This window comes from Podarcis gaigeae, assembly GCF_964106915.1.
Source record: "Podarcis gaigeae genome assembly, chromosome: 6".
NCBI lineage: Eukaryota > Metazoa > Chordata > Lepidosauria > Squamata > Lacertidae > Podarcis > Podarcis gaigeae.
In genome coordinates this window covers 56,035,409-56,058,879 of record NC_139682.1, presented here as the reverse complement: position 1 = coordinate 56,058,879, position 23,471 = coordinate 56,035,409, and the positions used below count along the sequence as shown (strand labels likewise).

At 41.4% G+C, this 23,471-nt stretch overlaps 1 protein-coding gene across 5 annotated transcripts in view; it reads right to left on the bottom strand.

Annotated features, from left to right (window-relative positions):
• ZFYVE9 (zinc finger FYVE-type containing 9) overlaps positions 1 to 20,354 on the bottom strand; it is a 51,995-nt gene extending 31,641 nt beyond the window's left edge. The window contains exons 1-3 of one of the 5 annotated variants that reach the window (XM_083742321.1): positions 19,262 to 20,354; positions 8,281 to 8,385; positions 2,125 to 2,229 (exon numbers count right to left, since the gene is read on the bottom strand). In XM_083742321.1, the coding sequence (XP_083598447.1) occupies positions 2,125 to 2,194 (70 nt within the window). In that variant the 5' untranslated portion in view covers positions 2,195 to 2,229; positions 8,281 to 8,385; positions 19,262 to 20,354. The remainder of the gene's footprint in view (positions 1 to 2,124; positions 2,230 to 8,280; positions 8,386 to 19,261) is intronic. The other 4 variants (XM_083742323.1, XM_083742322.1, XM_083742325.1 and 1 more) reach the window with 4 other exon arrangements.
• Between the last annotated feature and the right edge of the window lie 3,117 nt (positions 20,355 to 23,471).

Below are 23,471 nucleotides of genomic sequence, written 5' to 3'. Positions count from 1 at the left end.
CCACATGTGGCTGACGATGATATCGTCTTGGCACACAATGCTCAATGCCAGCAACAGCAAAAGCAAAAATCCTCTCAAAATTTAGTCCTCACACTCCCCAAAAGGGGCTGCTTTTTGCCTCTCTAACCGTCCTTCTTCCAGCATCCGCCCTTCAGGCTGCTGTGGTGCTTTCTCAAACAGCAATCCAGGAATCATATCTGCTTTTTGCAAATACATCATTTAGCACCGTAAAAAGGGAAACCACTCAGGAAAGCAATTAGTCTATGAGTTATACCCACAGACTAAAACCATTTTCGTTTCTCAGAAGAATACTACAGCATGGATAAGTCCTAAGAAAGTCATTTCTATCAGCCCAACTAGCGAATAAATGTTGGCCAAAAAAGGTAACCAAATCACATTAACTCTCAAATAGCACTTTGATTGCTTCTGTAGTTGGAGTCATTAAACACCAAAGGTTGTGTTTTTCCTTATAAAAGCTATTTATTTATTAATGGCATGTGGTGCCACAAGATGACCATTAGCTGTGATGGCTTTAAAAATGGGATTAGACCTTCCATCAATTAGTCTAACAATGCCTATTAGTTATGATGACTATATGAAGCCTCCATGTCTGGAAGCAGTATACCACATTACTAGGTCTTGGGGAGAAAAAGTGGGAGTGGAAATAGCCTACTTATAATCTCCCCAAAGGCACCTCTTTGGTTTATGTGAGAAACAGGATGCTAAACTTGACAGACCTTTCATCTAATCCAGCCAAGCTCTTCTTAGGTTTGCCTGTTTCCATTGTTACACGTTTCATGCCAGAGAATGCCCTACTTGTACAAATTATACAATGATAAATCCTATCGTTATAGCATGCATTCACAACAGCGGAACAGTGAAGTAGCATAGTATAGGGAGGAAAGTGACTTAGCTACATACAAATCACGTAACAGGGAATACAGCAATCACAGACAAACAAACCACTTGGGAATTTAATTTTACAAAACATGTTTGATGTTTCAGTATTGTGTGAATGCCATTTTTTCTTCTCTCTCCTCAATGTACACATTTAGTAATGTAGTTAGTAAGTTAATAAGCTCTTGTATTCCTACAACAACCCACAGAACCTAGGGAGGAATACACCTACCAAACCCCATTAGAGGAAGGCTTCCACAACAGGGCTTTCCCCTCCCACACATGCAACATCTATAATTTGCTCAAGGGCTTGGGAGAATCCCCAAAACAGCACACAAGAGCATCTGGGAAACTGATATGCTTGTACAGATGGAACATTTGTAACAGCGTGAAGCTGAATTCCCCCCTAGTTATTTGTGATTACTCAGGGAGTTTACTGTTATTATTTTGTGATGTAAACTAAATGCTAACACAAACGACAAGCTGTAACCAATATTTGTTCTTGGTTTACCACTCATGGTTCATCTGGAGGAGACAGACCATGAGCCTGGGTTCAAATGCAAGGCTAAGCCGAACTATGGCTTAGTCCTGGGTAGCACATTGGCAGCAGGAGCAGGGGAAAAGGGCAGTGGTCACAATCCCCTGGACCCACACATTTGCTCATTTGTGCTAAGCCACAGTTTATGTTAGTATCATGTGCAAATTTTAGCCATCAGTTAGCAAAGTCATAGGTATAGGAAACGAACAATTAATCAGTGTTGTAAAAGCTAGTTAAGACTTGTGCTAACTAGGAGCACAATGAAATGTAACACTGAACTTAGTGTAAAATGGGGGATTGATCTGGGAGTATGTGCATTCTAGGTGGCAAAATAGCAGATGGAAGCTGATTACTTCTTATCCACAGACAGCTAATCTTATCTGTACTAGCTCTAGCTGCAAGCAATTCTCACCTGTGAATTATTTATCTATGCAATTGTGCCAATGTTTGACACCCAATTAATACAGGGATATCATTCATGTAATCACTGAAATTTTTAAGACAATTATTTTAACTGTTTCTACCTAGAAAAAAAATAATAGATTTCTCAATATCCTTTTCAGACTTTTATTCCCAGCAAATGCATAACAGATGTTAGTTACAATTGAACAGGAAATACAAAGAAATACAACCAGAGTCACAGATCCAGATATTAGTTTGCATCTCCAGCCCTAACAAAAGTTACTCACCTTCATTTTGTTCAAATTCATCTAAAACCTTATCAAGGTTAAAAGCCTCTGCCTGGAAATAGTTCTCCATTTGTCAGGAAATGCCACCCAGCTCCTTGTCTGAACCTGTCAAGCAGACAGCCAGTTATGAACTTCTAGCAATATTCCAATGTCCCATCATAAGATTTAGAGATTATTACCAAGCTTAAAATTTAAGCTAGTTTGACTATTTCCTATAAAATCAAAAGCATTTCCCAGTATTACAAAACTGTGATGATGAAACTGTATTGATCCTCTAATTCCTAATGCCTCATCTATATCAGCCAGATATACAAATAAATTAGAAGCCTTCTAGACTAAAGAAGGGACTTAAGGATTTATTTTGGTTTTATTAGTTATTTGCTGCAAGTATTATTATTTTTAAAAACCTTAATAAAATCATATTGTTCCTTTTCTTTCTAAAGACGGGAAGGGGAAACCTAACTCACAGATCCAATGGATGGAAAGGGTTAGGGTTGCATGGAGGAGTCCCTCTGATGGCAGTGAAGATGTCTCCAATGGGGAGGGGGGATGTTATGTGGGAAAGCTCCATAGGCACAGTTCTATTTTCACTAGCAGTAATCAATGTTAGGCCCTGAAACAAGGCACTCCAAGGGCAGAGTATGACTGGCCGAGACACGATCAGGTCTGCATCCATGCCACTCTGGAACTGGTATATCTAATTTCCCTCTCCATTAGAACCAATGGGGTGATTCTTTTAAAAAAGAAAAGGCTCCCTAGGAGCCAAGAAGAAGACAAGTCTGTCCTTACACCTCCAACCTTGCCAGTGCTAGCCAACATAGGATTAAAAATAGAATACAGTCACTTCACACCCCAACCTACAACTCACTTGGAATCACACTCTTAGCTAACTTTTGGAAATAAAAGTCTTTTGTAAGCAACTTAAAGAGTTCTTGTTTGAGTTAAGTAGTACAGTGGTACCTTGGTTTAAGAACAGTCCGGTTTAAGAACGATTCAGTTTACAAACTCCGCAAAACCAGAAATAGTGTCCCGGTTTGCAAACTTTACCTCTGTCTAAGAATGGAATCCGAACGGTGGAAGGGCAACGGCAGTGTGAGGCCTCGTTAGGGAAAGCGTGCCTTGGTTTAAGAACGGTTTCAGTTTAAGAATGGACTTCCAGAATGGATTAAGTTTGTAAACCGAGGTACCACTGTATATAAATTTAGTTAAATGACAGCAGGATGACTGGCATGATGATAGAAAATGTACCAATCTATTCTTTTATGTATCCACTAAAACTAAGATCCTATGTAAAATAAGAAACATTGCAGGACTTCCTAAATGAACATATTCAGTGAGCTTCACAATGGCAATTATTAATAACTTTGAAACAAAATTAATATGTATCATCTACTGAAACCAATTTACTGCCTAACACTGCCAGCCTCCATTAGTATCTACTCCTTCTACCAAAGCAGAACTCCCCCATTCTACCCACCAGACCAGGTGTGTGTGCTCTAGTGGGAGAGGGGGAAGGGCACTAAGCTGGCTCAGGACTACTGGATCTTCAGTGAGCCCCAGTGCCATCACATGATGGCATCAGTCCTAATCCAGACCCCACCTTCTGCATCGCCTAGCGTTGTTTTAATTTTTGTAAGCTGCCTTGAGCCCTGGTTCTGGGGAAAATGTGGGGAATAAATAAACAAAAGAATAAAAACTAGATTTGTCCAGAATGTACAAACACAGCTAAAACACAGAAAGCTAAAAAGTTATAATCAATAATAGTTGAAAAGTAATTAAACAACAATGGAATTAAAACAATGTAAAAAATAAATCTATTAAAATACAGACAGTAAAAACAGCACAACACTATTAAAAACCCTTTCCTTAAAAGCAATCAGCTCCCAAAGGCCTGCTGGAATAAAACAATCTTCACCTACCAGAGGAAGGACCACAAGGACAGAGTTCAGTCTAGGTTCACCAGGAAGGGAGTTCAAAAGCATGGGAGCAGCCTCTCCCGCGTTCCCACAAAAGCTGCCTGTGAGCGTGGCAGGAATGAGAGAAGGGCCACCTCGAACATCTCAAGAGCCCAAATAGGTTTGTATGGGGAAATACCCTGGGCCTTCCGATAGCCAAGGCCTAAGCAGTATAAGGTTTTATAGGTCACAACCAGCACTTTGAATTGTGCCCGGATACAGACCAGTAGCCAGTGGAGCTCCTTGGGCCCTTTAAAAGTTTTCTAGCACTTTTCAAAGGCAGACCCATGTAAAGCATGTTACAGAATTCAAATGGGATGTAACTAAGGTGTGTGTCACTGTGGGCAGATCAGACATCTCCAGGAACGGGCACAGCTGGCACACTGGCTTTAGCTATGCAGATGTACTCCTGGCCACTGCAGAAACCTGGGCACTCAGGCTCAGGGTTGCATCCAGTTACTAACTCAGACAGAAATCAGCAGGATTTCAATTAGTAGTGACTAAAGTATCAAATCAGGAAAAATTACCGTATTTTTTCCGAGTATAAGACGAGGGTTGTTTTTTAACCAAAAAATTAGGTTTAAAATTGGGGCTCGTCTTATACATGGGTAATGCTGAGGGGTGTTTTCTTAATTTGGAGTCCCCAAAAATAGGGGGCGTCTTATGCACGAAAAAATATGGTAATCAGTCTTCCGACCACACACACAACTCAATATTTATGCTTGACCCAAGAATGCTACCAGTCATTTCTCATCCATATAACAGATTTGAACTACAAGGACGCATTGGGATATGTTACCTAATAAATATATCATCTTGGTAACTCCCCAATGGCAAGTAACTTTATAAACCATCTCTACATAAAAAAGTTTTGAATGGATGAGGTGAAACAATAATTGCAAAGAAGAGTAGATGTGACAGTTCAGAAATCTTCACTTTATACAAATATACATTCCTTTCTTTTCTACAGAACATTAAACAACCCCACAGGAAACAAAGCTATACTGAAAATCACTGACTTGTCCAAAGCTATCTAGTGAGCTTTACTGTAGTATGGGCTCTTGAACATTTCAGTCAAATAAATTATATAATGGACTTTTAAAAAGATGACTCTTGTTAATTCAATAATATTTTAGCTATTGTGCTTTGAATTCTTGAATCTGCAGCATCTACAGTATCTAACATAGATTAATGCATGACAGGATGCAGCATTTAGCCTAAGCTTTGCCAATCACATATTCCTGGTGGACTGGAACAACAACTCAAAACAAGCCAACATATTAGCCAAGGAAGTAATACTATTTCACACTAAAGTCTTAAATGCAATGTGACTGATATGACTTATTCAAGATCAAGGACCTTATAGAAATTAAAAGAGAGATTTGAATATCTTACAACAGTGTTTATTATATAGGGAAGGAAATCTGAACACAGAATTTTAAAATTAACACTGTAATAATAAAGTGTAGTGCACACAACTGACCTGTTCCTGCACACAGTCAGGGGATCAACCAATTCTTTAACCAGAAGCAAAGCCTGCAATTTTTTTTTTTTTTAATAAAATTTTTATTAGGGGTTTTTACAGAATAAAGTACAAAGACAATAAACAACCTTACTTTTATCTCAACAGAGTTTCATAACTTCTTTGGACTTCCTCACATCTCCCGCTGCCATTTTCATCATCATAGATTTTTTCCATGCAATTTATCATCTAGTTTGCAAATTTTATAACCGCTTATTTAAATATAGTCCTCTGCAAATTTATTTCTCTTAATCTCACTTTACATCCCATTCCGATCCGATTTTGTGGTGGCCAATTATTTATGATCAAACATCCTACTTAACTTTCCACCAAATCACAGTATTTTTGTAAATAAGTCTTAAATTTCCTCCAATCTTCTTCAACCCTCTCTTCTCCCAGGTCTCGAATTCTGCCAGTCATCTCAGCCAGTTGCATATAGTCCATCAGCTGCATCTGCCATTCTTCCAGCGTGGGTAGATCTTGAGTTTTCCACTTCTTAGCGATAAGTATCCTTGCTGCTGCTGTTGCGTACAAAAAGAATGTTCGATCCTTCTTTGGCACCATCTGGCCGACAATGCCCAAGAGGAAGGCCTCTGGTTTCTTAAGGAAGGTATACTTAAATACCTTTTTCAGCTCATTATATATCATTTCCCAGAAGACCTTCACCCTGGGACAAGTCCACCAGAGGTGAAAGAATGTTCCTTCATTTTCCTTACATTTCCAACATTTATTGTCTGGCACATGGCATATTTTGGCAAGTTTAACTGGGGTCATGTACCACCTATATATCATTTTCATTACATTTTCCTTCAGAGCATTACATGCCGTGAAGTTCATCCCCGTGGTCCACAACCTTTCCCAATCCTCAAACATAATATTATGCCCAATATCCTGTGCCCACTTTATCATGGCCGATTTAACCATTTCATCTTGTGTATTCCATTTCAACAGCAAGTTATACATTCTTGAGAGTACTTTAGTCTTAGGTTCTAACAATTCTGTTTCCAACTTCGATTTCTCCACCTGGAATCCTAACTTTTTATCCTTTTTAAAAATTTCTTGAATCTGAGCGTAGTGTAACCAGTCTCGCACTTTGTCTTTCATTTTTTCCAAACTCTGCAATTTCCAATTATTGCCCTCTTTCTCTATTATTTCCCAATATTTCGGCCATTTGGCCTCCATATTGGGTCTTTTTCGGGCCTTGGCCTCCAGAGGTGATAGCCATCTTGGAGTTTTATTTTCCAATAGGTCTTTGTATTTTGTCCAGACATTAAACACTGCTTTCCTGACAATATGATTCTTAAAGGCCTTATTGATCTTAACTTTATCATACCATAAGTATGCATGCCAACCAAATGCATTGTTAAAACCTTCTAAATCTAACACATCAGTGTCCTCTAGAAGTAGCCAGTCTTTTAGCCAGCAGAAAGCTGCGGCTTCATAGTACAACCTTAAGTCTGGCAGGGCAAAGCCCCCTCTTTCTTTCGCATCAGTTAATATCTTAAACTTAATTCTGGGCTTTTTGCCCTGCCAGACAAATTTAGAAATATCTCTCTGCCACTTCCTGAAACACTCCGTCTTGTCCACAATTTGCAATGTTTGAAACAAAAACAACATCTTAGGCAATACATTCATCTTAATAGCAGCAATTCGGCCTAGCAAAGAAAGCTTCAATTTTGACCAACTGTCCAAGTCTCTCTTAATTTCAGACCAAAGCCTGCAATTTTTAATGCCACCATCCAAACAGACATTGAAGAAGTCTGTGCTAGTATGCAAAATAGTAGGCCTTGCATGCACACAATGAACCAGACAACCCAGTCATTCAATATATGTAGCCTCACAAGTGAAACAAAAAAGCTAGCTTGTTATGTGCACCTTTCTAAAACTTTCTCCCAAATCTATCCTGCAAACATTTGTGCTGGAGAAAGCAACCAAAATACATTAAATCAAGAACTTAGTGACAGTGCCTGATTCCACAGCTAGGTTTCAAGGAAAAAACCAGAACAGAGTCTAAAGAAAAGGCAGGCAAACTTGGCCTTAAATACACTTCAGTTCACAATCCAATACATTAGTAAGTATGTATTATTCACAGCACCCATTTACTGCAAAAGCCCAGCTAAAAGTTGTTAAATTTACAGTACAGATGGCAACCATTTCATGTGGGCGATCCACTTCCAACCTGTGTACATTGGCATAGCACATATAAGTGCACCACCCCTCCACCTTCTTCTGGGTCCAAAAGGACCAGCGTGTCAGCAATCACGCCCAAAATGGTCGCCGCCCATAATAATTTTCTTACAAACAGGAAGCTCTAAACTTTAAATTTGAAAATGCATGATTCTATTGCAGAACACTATTGTGGCCTGCAATGATAAAAGTAACAATATATTGAGGGCCACATCTTCCTTGTCCTTGCTTTAAACAAAACATCCTAGAAACATTACTAGAAATTAGACTGATTCATAACTCTTATTGTGGAAGGCTCTGGGGTGAAAAAAATGTTTTCCTGCTTGGTTGTTTGTTGCCCTAGAAGGAACAGCAGGCCAGAAACTCAATAAATAAATAAATTTCTGATCTGTTGAGGACTGCAATGTAAGAAGCATACCAAGGATGCAAATTTAAAGGCGCTCTCTTAATTCAAATATTCCAGATGTATACTGTCATTTGCCATCCTCTTACCTTTTTCTCCTACACATGCATAAAGAAACGAATGAACCAATGTCTATCCATGATATACACTGCCCAATCAGCTAGTTGAATTGAATCTGTATATTCTGCTTGATCCTAAAAATGAAACAAACACCACATTAGAATTCCTAAAGCTGCTATTAGTTGTATGTAGTTTAGCTATTTTCAGCCTGCCTCATCTTGAAATCCAAGTTAGGGTAAGATTTCCCCCCTCTGAAACCTATTAAAAACAATTTGATAACATAACCTTCGCTCCACTACATTGAAGTGGCCACCAAAGAAAGCCCCCCACCCAAAAAATACCAATTATTCCCTGTCTCCGACACATGCTCCCAAATCTCCACAGCAGTTACACAGATGAACTATCAACTATCCTTTCCCAAATAAGGTGTAGACAGCACACATCTGATCTCATGAAGAGGCAGGAGGTAAGATGGGCTTAAACTAGTTTATTATCAGTGTCCTGAACTGCATCTAGTTTCTTTATGAGGCCATGCATCCTTGTGTAAATGTGCTTCCCAAAACACAGTCAAAAGCAACTTTAGAAGAGTAACCAAGCCCTAAGACTACAAAGGCATCACAATAAGTTGCTAGATACAAACTTGAAAAGACTTGCCATTTTCTCACTAGCTTAACTGGTAACACTTGCTTATGCCTACAATAGAAATTTGTACTTATTCATCTCAGGTAATAAAAGATTTGGGCACCTTATAGCACCTAATCTATAGTGGGTCTCACTTTCATTAGGAAACATTACTTTCTTATTATAATAAACCAAGTTTTCTGTGATAGGATTAACTTTTTACCAGACTAGCTGGAGACTAACACCAAAGTATGGAGGAAATAGTCTTAAGGAAATAACCAGGAATACAAAAACTTGTAGTTTTTGCTACAAGTACGCAGAAGATGGCAAAACATGAGGGCTGCAACTTGAGCTCTTCAATGTATCCTTGTTGCTAGATTGTGTACATCAGGCCTGTCCAACTGGTCGATCACGCTCTACCGGTCGATCTGACCTCTCTCCCTAAAAAAAGCTCAACTTCTCTAATCTCTCCCCCCCAAAAAGCTCAACAGCTCTGGTCAAATCCAATGGGTAGATCACTGCCAGTTTATTTATAACAAAAAAAATTCCTTCCAGTAGCACCTTAAAGACCAACTAAGTTAGTTCTTGGTATGAGCTTTCGTGTGCATGCACACTTCTTCAGATACACTGAAACAGAAGTTTATTTGTAGTGGGAGTAGATCGCAGTCTCTTGGACACCCCTGGTGTACATCTTTCCACAGAAGCATTCAACTAAGCCACCTGGTGACTGTCCCTCTGGTTAGTGTACCTTCCCTCCTCTCTGACTCAAATAAATAGAGTGACATGAGAAATTAAATACCAAAACCAAATAAATACAAATGTGTAATGTGTAATGGAAAATAATCATACAGAACAGGACTATCAATTTGACTGGCATACTTCGATGCCTGCAGACAATTTAAAAATGGCAGATCCAAGTGACTTCTCCGGGGCAAAAGTCTGGGCAGGTCCTAGGCTGCCCAGACAACAAGACCCCCTCTCAGTCTTGCTAAGGAAAGCCGAGCAATATGTTTGGTACCAGCTTGGCTGCAGGAGTTGCCAGAAGGAGGTGTACAAAACATCATTCAATCATCTTACAGACTCCATTCCAGATAGGTGTAGGGTTTACTCCTTAGTCTTTTCTTCTCCTGAAGATGTACCACGAGGCTGTGGGTATGTGCCCACCACACTACAAAAAATACATTTTCAACACCACAGAACCACTGTGTGTATTCACTGACTACAATAAAACAAGAAATTATGCCAATGGGAATGGGCCCTAATCACTTCATTCCTACACACTGTTCTTTCCCTAGGGCTGGATGATATCTGGTTTTCACCATCGTGATATACCAGCTAAATACTGTGATATACAGATATATAACGATGCCTGCTCAGCATAGTTCATAGCTTCTCTGAGTTCTTCAAGCCCCTTCGCCACGGCAAGGCAGTGATCCATGAAGGTTATGCTTAAAATTCTACAAGGAAGGCTCAAGCAGTATGTGGACCGAGAACTCCCAGAAGTGCAAGCTGGATTTAGAAGAGGCAGAGGAACCAGAGACCAAATTGCAAACATGCGCTGGATTATGGAGAAAGCTAGAGAGTTCCAGAAAGACATCTACTTCTGCTTCATTGACTATGCAAAAGCCTTTGACTGTGTTGACCACGGCAAACTATGGCAAGTTCTTAAAGAAATGGGAGTGCCAGATCACCTCATCTGTCTCCTGAGAAATCTCTATGTGGGACAAGAAGCTACAGTTAGAACTGGATATGGAACAACTGATTGGTTCAAAATTGGGAAAGGAGTACGACAAGGCTGTATTTTGTCTCCCTGCTTATTTAACTTATATGCAGAATTCATCATGCGAAAGGCTGGGCTGGATGAATCCCTAGCCGGAATTAAGATTGCCAGAAGAAATATCAACAACCTCAGATATGCAGATGACACAACCTTGATGGCAGAAAGTGAGGAGGAATTAAAGAACCTTTTAATGAGGGTGAAAGAGGAGAGCGCAAAATATGGTCTGAAGCTCAACATCAAAAAAACGAAGATCATGGCCACTGGTCCCATCACCTCCTGGCAAATAGAAGGGGAGGAAATGGAGGTAGTGAGAGATTTTACTTTCTTGGGCTCAATGATCACTGCAGATGGTGACAGCAGCCACGAAATTAAAAGACGCCTGCTTCTTGGGAGAAGGGCAATGACAAGCCTAGACAGCATCTTGAGAAGTAGAGACATCACCTTGCCAACAAAGGTTCGTATAGTTAAAGCTATGGTTTTCCCAGTAGTGATGTATGGAAGTGAGAGCTGGACCATAAAGAAGGCTGATCGCTGAAGAATTGATGCTTTTGAATTATGGTGCTGGAGGAGACTCTTGAGAGTCCCATGGACTGCAAGAAGATCAAACCTCTCCATACTGAAGGAAATCAACCCTGAGTGCTCACTGGAAGGACAGATTGTGAAGCTGAGGCTCCAGTACTTTGGCCACCTCATGAGCAGAGAAGACTCCCTGGAGAAGACCCTGATGTTGGGAAAGATGGAGGGCACAAGGAGAAGGGGACGGCAGAGGACGAGATGGTTGGATAGTGTTTTCGAGGTTACCAGCATGAGTTTGACCAAACTGCGGGAGGCAGTGGAGGACAGAGGTGCCTGGCGTTCTCTGGTCCATGGGGTCACGAAGAGTCGGACACGACTAAATGACTAAACAACAACAACAACGATGCCTGAAATAAGGATGGAACCACGTAGAAGCAAATGGGGTAATGTCCTGGCAACTGCTACCCAGACAGAGAGAGGTGGGGAGGAAGAAGCAGCCAAACCTCGTGTCAGTTTCTGGATGGGGTGGAATAGAGAGGGAAAGCAGAAGAGACAGACCCTGGAGGGGGAACCCCCACCCTTATATTCAGAGTCTTAGCACAGGGAGACAGACAAACACATGCATGCATGCACACACACGGACATCCAGAAGACGAGTAACAGGAATTGAGAAGCATTGACTAGCTTCACGGTTTTTCCCACCTTGCGGGAAAGCTGACCACAGAACTGAGGGCATGGGAGAAGAGGTAGTAGCAGGGATGGGAGCGGCAGGGGTGGTAGTGGCGGAGCAGCTCTGAGGCAAAGATGCACGTCTGCCGCCTCCCTCAGTGCAAGGAGAAGGGACTGTGGGGCTGGGGAGAGAGGCGAGCAAAGCAGGGAGATGGTGGTGCGCTGTTTGGTCTGCCCCTCTCCAAACTTTTGTTTGTGTGATTTGGGAGAGTCCCCTTCCCTCTACATCAGGGGTTGTCAATCTGGCCCCTACCGCCCACTAGTGGCCATTTCAAGATTCTAGGTGGGCGGTTGGGGGTTCTACGGCACAAGCTGAATCCTCCTTCCATCGAGCACTGGTGGGTGGTAAGGAAATTTTACCATCAAGAAAGATGCATTAGTGGGCAGTAGGTATAAAAAGGTTGACTACCCCTGCTCTACATATTTTAATCCCAGCAGTAGTGATTCTCCCCTTCCTGCAGAGAAAAGTCTTGGTTCAGCCGAGCCACCCCATGGGGAAGTCATCAGTTTCCAATCCTTTTGTCCAAATTTCTCTCATGATATATTGCCAGGTCAAAACAGTTATCACAATGTGGATTCAAAAACAGTTTGGCATGATATACTGATTTATCACCCAGCCCTACTCTCCACCTTTCCTATGCTATAATGCAGTCCCTGGTCAACATACCGTATTTTTCGCCCTATAGGACACACTTTTTCCCCTCCAAAAATGAAGGGGAAATGTGTGTGCGTCCTATGGGGCGAATGCAGGCTTTCGCTGAAGCCTTGAGATAGCAGCCTGCACCTCGAAGCCTGGGGCGCGCTGAGTAGAGTGGGGGGGAAATATTTTTTTTCTTTATTTCCTCCCAAAAAAACTAGGTGCGCCCTATGGGTCCTATAGGGCGAAAAATACGGTATTTTGTGTTGCTTTTTCCTATTCCTGGTTCCATCATCAATAGAGACTTTCAACATTGTTCTCCCTTCCTCAGTAAGTAGAGCATGAAACTCTCAGGGTCATGGGTTTGAGCCCCATGTTAGGCAAAACATTCCTGCATTGCAGGGGGTTGGACTAGATGATCCTCGTCATCCCTTCCAACTCTACAATTCTATGATCAATAATTACGGAGACCAAACGTGGAGAGGTGGAGAGAAATTAGATCAGAGTTAAGCATGAGTAGAGCAAAGTGCAATTATATAGTGAAAATGAGTGGTGGGTGTTATGCCAAAGTGGTGATAAGTTGAGTAGTGTGCATATTTTGTGGTGCGTAGACATTTTACTAAAAGGCTATCTGGGAAATGGCTTATTTTGGCATTTCAATGTGCAGCAGGCATATACATAAAACATTTCTTCTCATGAAGATTATTCATGACCCAATAGTCCCATGAGCCAACGTACACCAAGGATGCAGAATATCCAGCAAAAGGGCATGGCAGCATGACAACAAGGTGAAGAGATAAACAACACAAAAGAATCATTATGCCATCTTCACTCTCAATTTAATAGCAGAATGAATAGGAGGACAGGGAGCGATGTAAGGACTGGGAGATGCAGAATAATTAACTTCAGTCTTATGAATTTTTGAATGTTGGTGCGAACAGTACTTCAAACATAAGACAACTAAACATCTAAACAAGCTTTCATCCTACTGATCCTACATAGTAATTGTATACCAAACAGTGTACAGCCAGCTAGGTGAACACAGCTAGGAGTGAGTTCAAAGCAAAATTTTGACACAGCAAAGTGAAATCAGAAAATATGAAAGTACTTATAACGAGGAAGTGTCATTCATAGCTAGGCACAGCTATTAGGAGATTTGTACAGTACTTTGATCTGCCTTTTACAGGGAACATTACGGATTTCTATGTTTGCTATATTATGAGGGGGATCAACACAGAGGTTTCTGACAGTTACAGATGTTCTAACAAAAAAGGCTATACAGTATACCAGAAGAGACATTTAACATATCTAGAAAATTGATGTATTTGAATACTGTGCAATAAAGCAAAATACAACCAATTCATATGTTTACTTCATATATTTATATGAATTTCAGTCAATTTAGAAGATGATTCTACAGCATACATTAGCTCAAAATGTAATCATCTGTATAAAATTTTAAGAGTGCATTGATACAATAAACATGCTTTTCATTACAGAACACTCAAGAAGCACAGACTCAAATGAAGTCTAATTTTAAGATCATCAGCTGATGGTAAATGCCTCTCCCCCATAGTCAATGTATGCGGGAATGTAAGAGATTCTGGTTTCCCATCTGCCACTCCAGTGACAAAACAAAAGCTATTGTGCTTGAGACATGCATTTAACCCTTCTTCTTTTGTACTGGCCTAGATCTGCACTAAAGCGATTGAAAGTAATGGACCACAAAAAGTAAACAATGTTCATCCAAGAAGTCACAACAGTATGCAAACACAAAAAATATATAGGACCTCCTATTTTAGTTTAGAAGTACCAGTTGCTGTAAAAACAGCACCTCTAGGCCAGCTGTTCCTCTCAACTGAAACAAATGTGACAGATAACTGTATGAGGTGAACCAGACAGGAATTATCCTCCCCCCACATACACACTATGCAAAATTTGCAGCATGAGTACTTGCCTCAGGTACACTCACTAAGAAGCTGACATATGGACCAGCTTTCTTAACATTTGCACCAAGACAAAAACACACACTGCCTTTTATTACATTTCTGGATACATGCTTTGTTTTCCACAGCACATAAACTAATCTCTGTTTTTGTAAAAACATATTTGTAAAGTAGCAGTACAATCTCACTGTAGGAGCTGGCAGACTAGACTGAACTAAAACAAACCTTCCACTCAACTTCTTAGTTAATTAGATGGAGGCAGTGAAGGTTTGGTTTAAAAAAAAATTAAATGGGTCATTTAATGAAGCTCAATTTCCACAGCTATTACTAAAAAGATGTCTACAAACAGAATACAAAGGCCAGATGTCTTTAAGGAGTTTGAGAGCAAAGCATTCTTTTTTCTACAAAAGTCCATTATTTTCCCATTATTCAAAATAGGCTTAACCTACCAGTACTGAATCTTTGAAGTACTGGTAAGCAAGTCCCATTGACAGGAACTTGCAAATTCTGTATATAATTAGGGTCTTGCTCTTAAAAGCTATTTTTGTTTAATCAAAAACATACAATATATATTCCATTGGGAAAGCGTACTTGCGCAAACTTCTTTACAATTCCAGCTACTGTTAATTACCTTTATCTAAAGATTTATTATTTAATCTAAAGGACTGCCTCCTCCAATCAGAGCAGTCCTCCTCATTAACATCTCCAGGAGAGATTCTTCTGTATGTTCTACCAGTGGAAGAGAGGTTCCTGGTTGAGATGTAGAAGACAATCTTCTTGGGATCACATCTAAGCTGTGAAAGTTCTTACTCAAAGGAGGTTTGTTTCACCCAAAAAATTGTCTAGTACATAGTGAAGACACTTGTGTTCTGGGGCAAGTTTGGCCCACTGGACGGATGTGTTTATTGTACTGACTCCACACACTTTTATTGTACTGACCCCACAACCCTGCTGTGCTATTCCCCAATCTTGCTTGCATAAAAATATGCAATTTTGTTTGGTTTCTTTCATATCCTGAGCACTGCTTTTACAACGAAGGGGCAGGAAATAAATACTTTAAACAAATAAATAGGTCACAGTACTTATGACTCAACTATTTTCCTCATATGCTTTTTGTGACTGGTTATCTTGAAGAGAGACTTACTGTGAATTAAAATAAACATACATGTAATCATAATCAATCACACCCTATGACTCTACTTCAGTAGCAGCTAAACCTGCATCCTAAGCTACATAGCTGCCAGAGCTTGGCTCTAGGGAATTTGCTCTCCAGTGTTTCAGTCAGGAGTCTTTTCCAGCCCTACCTGGAGACACCATTAGCAGCAATACTAAGCTTGGTGGACCAATGGTCTGACTTCTATAAGACAGCTACCTATTGTCCTTCTAAACACACAATGATGGAGAAAATTAAATACTGTATTACTTTGAATAGAATTCAGTTGATGTTGCTTCATTGGTGGAGGAAATAAATTCCCTCCTGCAAACCCCCAGAAATTTGCTCCAAGGGGTTCCCTAAAACCTCAGCAAATTTTGGGGAGAAGGCAGGGAGGAAGAATTGCCGGCCCTCTAGTTCTGTAACAAATGCCTTCCATCGGCAGAGAAACACTGTTTGCTTCCATCTTTCACATCTTCTTACATAAATTAAAAGGTTTAGGCAACTACTGTTCACTGAGCATTTCAAACAGTTTCCACAATTTCACTCTTGGCCACATGCTCCAAAAACCTTTGCATGAACTCCCAGGTTTCATTTAGCAAAACGAAATCAAAATTACTAGAGGCTTGTTTCAACACCTTTGTATAGGGCTTGTAAATAGCCACTTGGTCTCCTGTGTGAGTAAAAATTGCCTTCAAGCCACTTGATAAGGATATTTACAACAAATAAACTGTCTTTATTTTTGCTTTAAACCACAAACTACTAACTTAAGCATGCTTGGGCTGGTGGCTTAAAAACTGCCTTAATACCAGCACCATGAAAAAAGTATAATATAGCGCCCTAATATCCATAACTTTGCTTATACAAAGGTGGTATAAACTGAGAATTTTAACATGGCTTATGGGCTTCTATTAGAGCATCTGGTTGACCACTATGAGACAGGGTGCTAGACTACATCCAGCAGGCTCTTATGCTCTTATTAAAATGAAGCAGATTAGTCAAGTTATAACCTTCTAGCTCTAACAATGCATATTTACCTAAAAGTAAATCCCACTATGTTTAATTAGGTTTATTTCCTTGTAGGTGTGTGTTAAGACTGCTCCTTAAGTAGATTAAAGTACTTCCATAACCCTTCGCACAGGACCATTGACAACTACAGGGATACATACATATTTTATCACTGTTTCTGCTATTCCAATCCTAAATATTTACCTGCAAGCCTGTTTTGAAATATTATTCCAAAATAAATATTGTTAGTTATACTTTATCCAAACAGTTAGATGTTGGCATAAAAATTCTTAGCTGTTAGCAATCCTGCTCTAGTAAGTCATATTATTTGCCTGTTGACTTCAGCATATATTTTGGCATCCATTTACATTTTTCATCTAAGGAGCCCAGTGGTCTAGATATACACTATCATTTTCAAATGTAAAAGAACAATGAGAACATAAATGCTAGAATACATGCTGAAAAGCATCTGCTCTGAATAGTTCATCCTTTACTTATGCACTAAGAATTAATTTATTAAAATAATGTAAAGCCTGTCTAAGTTATATGTTAAATTTTATTTGCTTAGATTTAGAGCTGCATGGATTATGGAAGGATTAAATATTTTGCATTTTTAAAAAGAAACAGCATAGACATTCACAATCTTTAAATAAATTTCAGTAAGATTTCAAGCATGAGACTAAACCAAAGCCTAGATTTGATGCCATGAGACACGCTGCAATTATCAGTGAAGTAAAGTTGCTTTTAAAAAATCAGATCTCTATGGGGCCCTTTAAATTTTGGTCAAGTGAGGGCTGCTTTTTTAATGAAATGCTTCTGTGCAGCTGAGCAACATTTAAAGGACCTCTGGGCCACTGAAGAACCCTCTTAATTGTGCCAGCATTTAGCAGATAGCAAAATCTAAAGTTTTTTGTCTACTGTACTAAGTTTAATCAAGTGTAAATACATTTTTAGTTTAGTAAATCCTGGCCATTAAGTTATACTGATATAAGGCATGTGATATTGAATCCACACCAGAGAAACAAAACATTAATTCACTACCACATATGTGCATCTTTGTGTTGCTGATCAATAAAAGCAGTTTTATCTATGTTGGGCCAAGCTCAGACAACCTAACGTTTTCAGTACAATCCAAATAAGCACTCCATTTTCATGCATCTATATTCAGATTTTGATATTTTACATAATAAATATATTATCCTTCTAGATGTCTATGTGCTAAAAATAATCAACCTGCTGTCCTTATAACCTTTAATGTGACCTCCATGTTTCCCTTACTCACTCTACCAGGCTCTTTGAAATTTTGCATCCATCTTAAGTCACAAATAAATAGCAGCAGGTTCAGATATGAAAATCTGCACTAACACCACAAGACCATTCAAGTTGTGTGGACATTTTACATGTGGAACTTCACCTTGTTTAAATATATTAATAAATATATTCTGTTGTCATATATACTTCTATTTCAGTACATGAAAATACTATTTGTTTACATATATGCAAAATACCTAAACATTCAAATTTATCAAGGTAATTCCCACCAGTTATTCATGTTACAAGATATGCATTCCCTCCATTGCAACCAGTCATCTGGACCTACTTACCCACATCCACAGAACTAAAAAATACCTGAATTTTATCACCAAGGTGAGTATCACTTAAGTGAGCCCAACAACAAACACAATTAAAAGTAACCTTGCCTCCTGGTAAGCGCTCTAGTTCGGCAGTTATGGCACGTTTCAAATTATTTAAATAGTGAACAGACTGCAACAAACGACGCCAGAGCAAAGGAAGGTACTTCGGGCACAAAATAGGACACCTTGACAGCAATACTCCCGTCAGATCCAGTATGAGAAACTTGGGCTGCGAACAAATGGGAGCTGCCTGTAAAGCAGCAGGACAGGAAAGAAAGGGGATGCAAGAATGCACAACTGCAAAAACAAGCAAGGACTGGGAAAAGGCGATGCATATGCTCTACGGTGGGGGGGGGGGGCTGGATGTATGGGGGAGGGGAATCTACTAATTAACAGAAGCGGTATGAGAAGGCTTGCTCGCTCGTTTGTTTGGGGCGGCGGCGCGGGGGGCTGCCACGTCTTCTCGCTCGCCCCCTGAGATATTAAGAGGGGTGGGAAGCGCTATAAATGGGAAGCCAGGAACTCCTCGCCGAAGGCTTCCCGGTTGCCATGAAGGGAACAGGGCTCTCTTCCTCCCAACCCGCTCCATCAGGACAAGCCAGACAAACAAGGCGAGGGATAAGGAGGGACGAGAAGCTCTTCGCCTGCCTCTTTATTCTCAAGGTCCCAAGGCTTTCATGGTCCCTAGTAGGAAGGAGGGAAACTCGCGCCCCTAAGGTTGGGGGGCGGCGGAATTGACCCAAGGTGTGCTGCGGGGGAACGCGCTCCGGCCCTCAGTTATGTCGCCTCTCGCCCCTTTTGGGCCACCCTCCCTGGGGGAAGGTTCCCTCAGCTTCCTCTCTTCAGGGTCCGTGGGGCAGCCCCCCACCCTCCACCAAGAGAGGCTCCCTTCTCACGCCGCCCTACAGGGGCCTGGGAGAGGATGCCCGGCCTTAGCGGCCCGACGGAGACCGGCTAAATCGGGAGGCGGCCAGCAGCTTACTCACCTCGGGAGGCGGCGGCGGCAGCGAGCGCCGCCGGGCCTGCATGTCGGAGAGGCTCCCCTCGCTCGGCTCCCGGGCAGGCCTCTTCCCGAGCTCAAGGAAGGCCAGCGCGGCGCCTGCCCGGCCTCCCGCTTGCCCGCCTGTTCCCGACGGCGAGGGCTGCCTCCTCTCCTGGCTGGCTGGGCTCCCTCGCCCGCCCGCTCCGAGGCGGCCTCAGCTGCCGGCAACCAGCGCCCCCTGGCTGGCCTCAGAGGCAGCGCACGGCACTGCGGCACAAGCGGGGAAGCCTGGCCGGCCTCCTCAGGCCTCCTCAGGCGCGGCTGCGTGGTAGAGCGGCGCCGCGGGGAGGGAGCCGCCGCCGCCGCTCCTCGTTTATTTCTCCGTTTCCAAGCGGAAGCCCAGGCGAGGCTTGCTAGGTAGGCACCGGTCCGCCTAGGGAGCAAGCAGCCGCGCGAGCCTCTGGGAGGCGGAGTCGCCAGAGGGCAATTTGGATGCTTTGGGGAAACCCCTCTCGGCGCGCGAGGAGGACAAACAACTGGCTTGCCAGCCGCCTAAGAAGGGAGGACTCGGGCATTGCAAAGAAACGGAGGGGGAGGCGTCAACCTCCCGCCGCAAGGAAGGACGCAGCTGGAAATCACTGCGCGTGTAACCTGCGCGCGCGCGCAGCTGTGTGCTCACGTTCGGAAGAATGTGCTGCACGTTAGTTCATGCAGGATCCCTGTTGCTTGATGCAGATCAAACTCTCATGCAAGCACCCCTTTGCTTTTCCCAAACCCCTTTTTTATTTTTGCGTTGTGTCCCTTTGTTCCTAAGAGATCGGCCAGTGTGTGCTTTATCACCCCTTGGCCCCTTTTGGTGCATATCTGGTCAAAATAATCAGGTTATCCTGCAAAGTTTCAACTCGATGTCTGCTATCTAATTCTTAAAGTAAGCTTGTCTGGAGTGGACACAGATAAGATTTGTCTGCAAATCCTAAGCAATTAATGGATGAACTGTAAAGGTGAGTCATGCTGCGTATGACTTAAGTTTAGCTTATATGCTGACATTTTGGTAAACTGCCTTGAAGTCATTATGAAAAGCGCTGTATAAATGTTGTAAATAAATAATGCATATCAAATTATTACATACTATCCTTGTGGATCGGGGTGGTTGTCTGCAATGTATTGCAAGGCAGTATTTTGTGGTACAAAATATCCTTGTATTGTATTTGATTTGAGCACACTTGTGATGCTCACAATAAACTGACTCTGTTTAAAAGCATTGCAACGATATGTGACACGGTGGGCGATCCGACTCTGAGATGGTGCAATTGCATACACATCACACAGTGTTGCAGTCATCAAATGATACTGTGTGTGTGTAAATGTTTGAACGTTATCAGCTCTTTTAGCTAGGTCCAAACACAGAAATGTATTGCATGGCAACCTCACACTGGTTTTCACCCAAGACAGATAAAGGATCTTCAAGGATATGTCATCAGTGTTGAGTAATTTTGAGTGGAATGGCATGTTAAGGTTCATTTTAGATAATTATAGGAAGACATATAATGGAATTCAATAGAGGAGTGGTACAATCATAGCAGCAAGAGGAAAAGTTTATTTCTGAAGTATCCTGTAATTATAGGAAGTGCCAGGGAGGAAATTGAGTAAGGAGGTGGTTACTTGAGCATGGACAAGTATTTCAGCAGTCTTTAGAACAGGGTGGGGAACACTCCAAGCCTGTCTGCCCTCTGGGGCTCTCCTCATGCCACACCCCTTTCCCAGACACATGCCCTTTCCTCAGGCCACCACCAACTCTTTCCATGACAGCTTAATGCTTTTGCTTGACTAGAATGTGTTTTTGAACTCCAATAATACCTCTGGCTTGCCTGGATGGAAGACAGAAGAACTAGCTTACTGTACAAAGCTACTTCATATTTGTTGCTCTGCCCATGTTTGCTTCTGGCCCTACCCACCACTGGCATGTCCACCACCACCACCATGCCAAAGTTTGACAACAAGCTCTCCCAGTCCAATAAACAGTCCCCAAAGTAGCAAATTTGTTTAGGATTTCAGCCTTGAAAGTCCTATTCCTAAGACATATATCCCACTGAAATCAACGAGAGACTCCTCACCCCTGTATTAGGTCATGTTGAGGAGTGAAAAATAGTTATCTGACAACTTTGAATGTGAGGGGTTGGGGAAAACAGAGTGAAAAGAGACAAAGAAGTGGGGTGGAAGAAGCAGCTAGGTATGTAAGAGGAGGAAGGAAAGTGGGGCATGATGTAAAAACCTGAAAACCTATAGTTTGTAACATTGTTAAGATGGATTGCAGGGGGCCAATATCCTTCAGCCTGAATAAATTTTGCAAATTCAAAAGCTTACTCATGACTTTGTGGCATTTCAATTAGTCTTAAAAACAATATGGCCATATCGTGACTTGCTTCCAAATAACTGTATTTAGAACTGGGATGTTATGTGAACCTTAGTTTGCTTCTCAATAGAATCTAGGAAACATACAGTACAGTATAGAATTCCCTACATAATATAGTGAACAGCTGTTTCCGGCATCTACAGATACAGCAGCTAAATCATGCCCACTGAAACTCTGTGACTGTTGTAAAGCTTGTACAGTATTGGGTAATTCTGAATGAAATTGGAAAACAAAGTGTAGGTGGCATCTGTCAAAGACTACGTTCAAGGAAACAAGTTTATAAGTATCTACTATTACTGCATCAGCTTGTTGGCTGGTTTTGTGTGTGATGTGACTGTGAAATACAGTTCTTTGATTACACCATGGTGAATATACAAACATGGCAGGGAACATACAATGAAACATGGTGATTAGCTTTCTCCCTTGGGAATATATCCCTGAAAGGTGGCTGTTTTTAGAATTACTATAATGAGGGCTAAAAAAAAATCTGAATACAGAAAAAATACACACTGATCTTTTGCTTATTTTTAGCATTAGGATTTTGTTTGCTGGTTTTACTCAGACAATTGTTTGTGATTCTGATTTGATCAGCTTCCAAATGGTACTCCCAAATCAGTGGCAAATATAGTTTGCAACTTTAATAGCATGCAAAGCTTGCTGCTGCTGCTGCTGCTGCTGCTGCTTATCTCATGATAGGACCAGTTCTGCTACCATTTTCTATTCAAGGACATTAATTAATTGAACCACCACCACCCCATGAAACTGGAATTTGGAAGAGAATTTAAATTTACTGATCTTTATGTTGAAGATTAATAATGTTGTGGTCAGATCCTTGAATGTCTACTTTATCATTGATGTAGCATTCTCAGTCAAAATGTCTTCTCCTTCTGCAGACCAATGCTATGAATACACATATACCGTACATGGAAGCAAGTCTCACTATGTTGTGTTGCAACCTTCATACATCCGATTTAACCCCTTAATTTAAAGAGAGCAGGAAACTATGAAGGTTTTTGCCTGTTATTTGCTTTTTTCCTTTACAAAAACCATCCCCCGAGGCTTACATGCACAACAATCTATATAGCTTCTTATCAAGCTGGGACTTTTGCCACTGCCACTTCTCCTCTGGTCCCAGGGGGCAGATTACAACATTGAAACACTTATGCCTCAAGGCCCAAAGCAGAAGCAGTATGATGGAAGCTTAGCAACAAAGTTGAACATCTCAACACCAGAGGAAACAGATCAAAGCAGTCATGCATCCATAGCAGTGACCAGAGGAGAAATGACTGCTGGGAGGAGTGCAGAGAGAAGAAACACCATGGTGGATGTGCAGCAGCACAACTAGACGCCTTCATCTGCCCCAGCTGCAACAAAACATGTCTTTCCCACATTGGTCTCTACAGCCACGGCAGGTGCTGCAACCTTCCAACAGCTTGACCTCATCCACAAAGGCACACTCCTCCAGTCTCCCAAGACAGATGCCAGCCAACCAAGCCACATCATATGGATCCAAAAGATGCAGTGCAAGTACCCTGGGGACGTGTGAAGCCAGCAAAAAGGCTGTTGCTGCATGAACTTGTGGCACTGATCATTCAAAGTCAACAAACACAGCCTCCAGTGCAGTACTGTTAAGGGAATGATGCTGTACGTGCTGCAAGAGGTGCTTCTTATGTTGAGAATCTTTAATCTGGTGGCTAGGTAATTCATTAATATTACTGCAGAAATTCCTGGGTGTTTGGATAATGTATTGAACTAATGTAACCCTACAGAAAGTTTAAGAGTAAAGAAAATTGCCGATTTG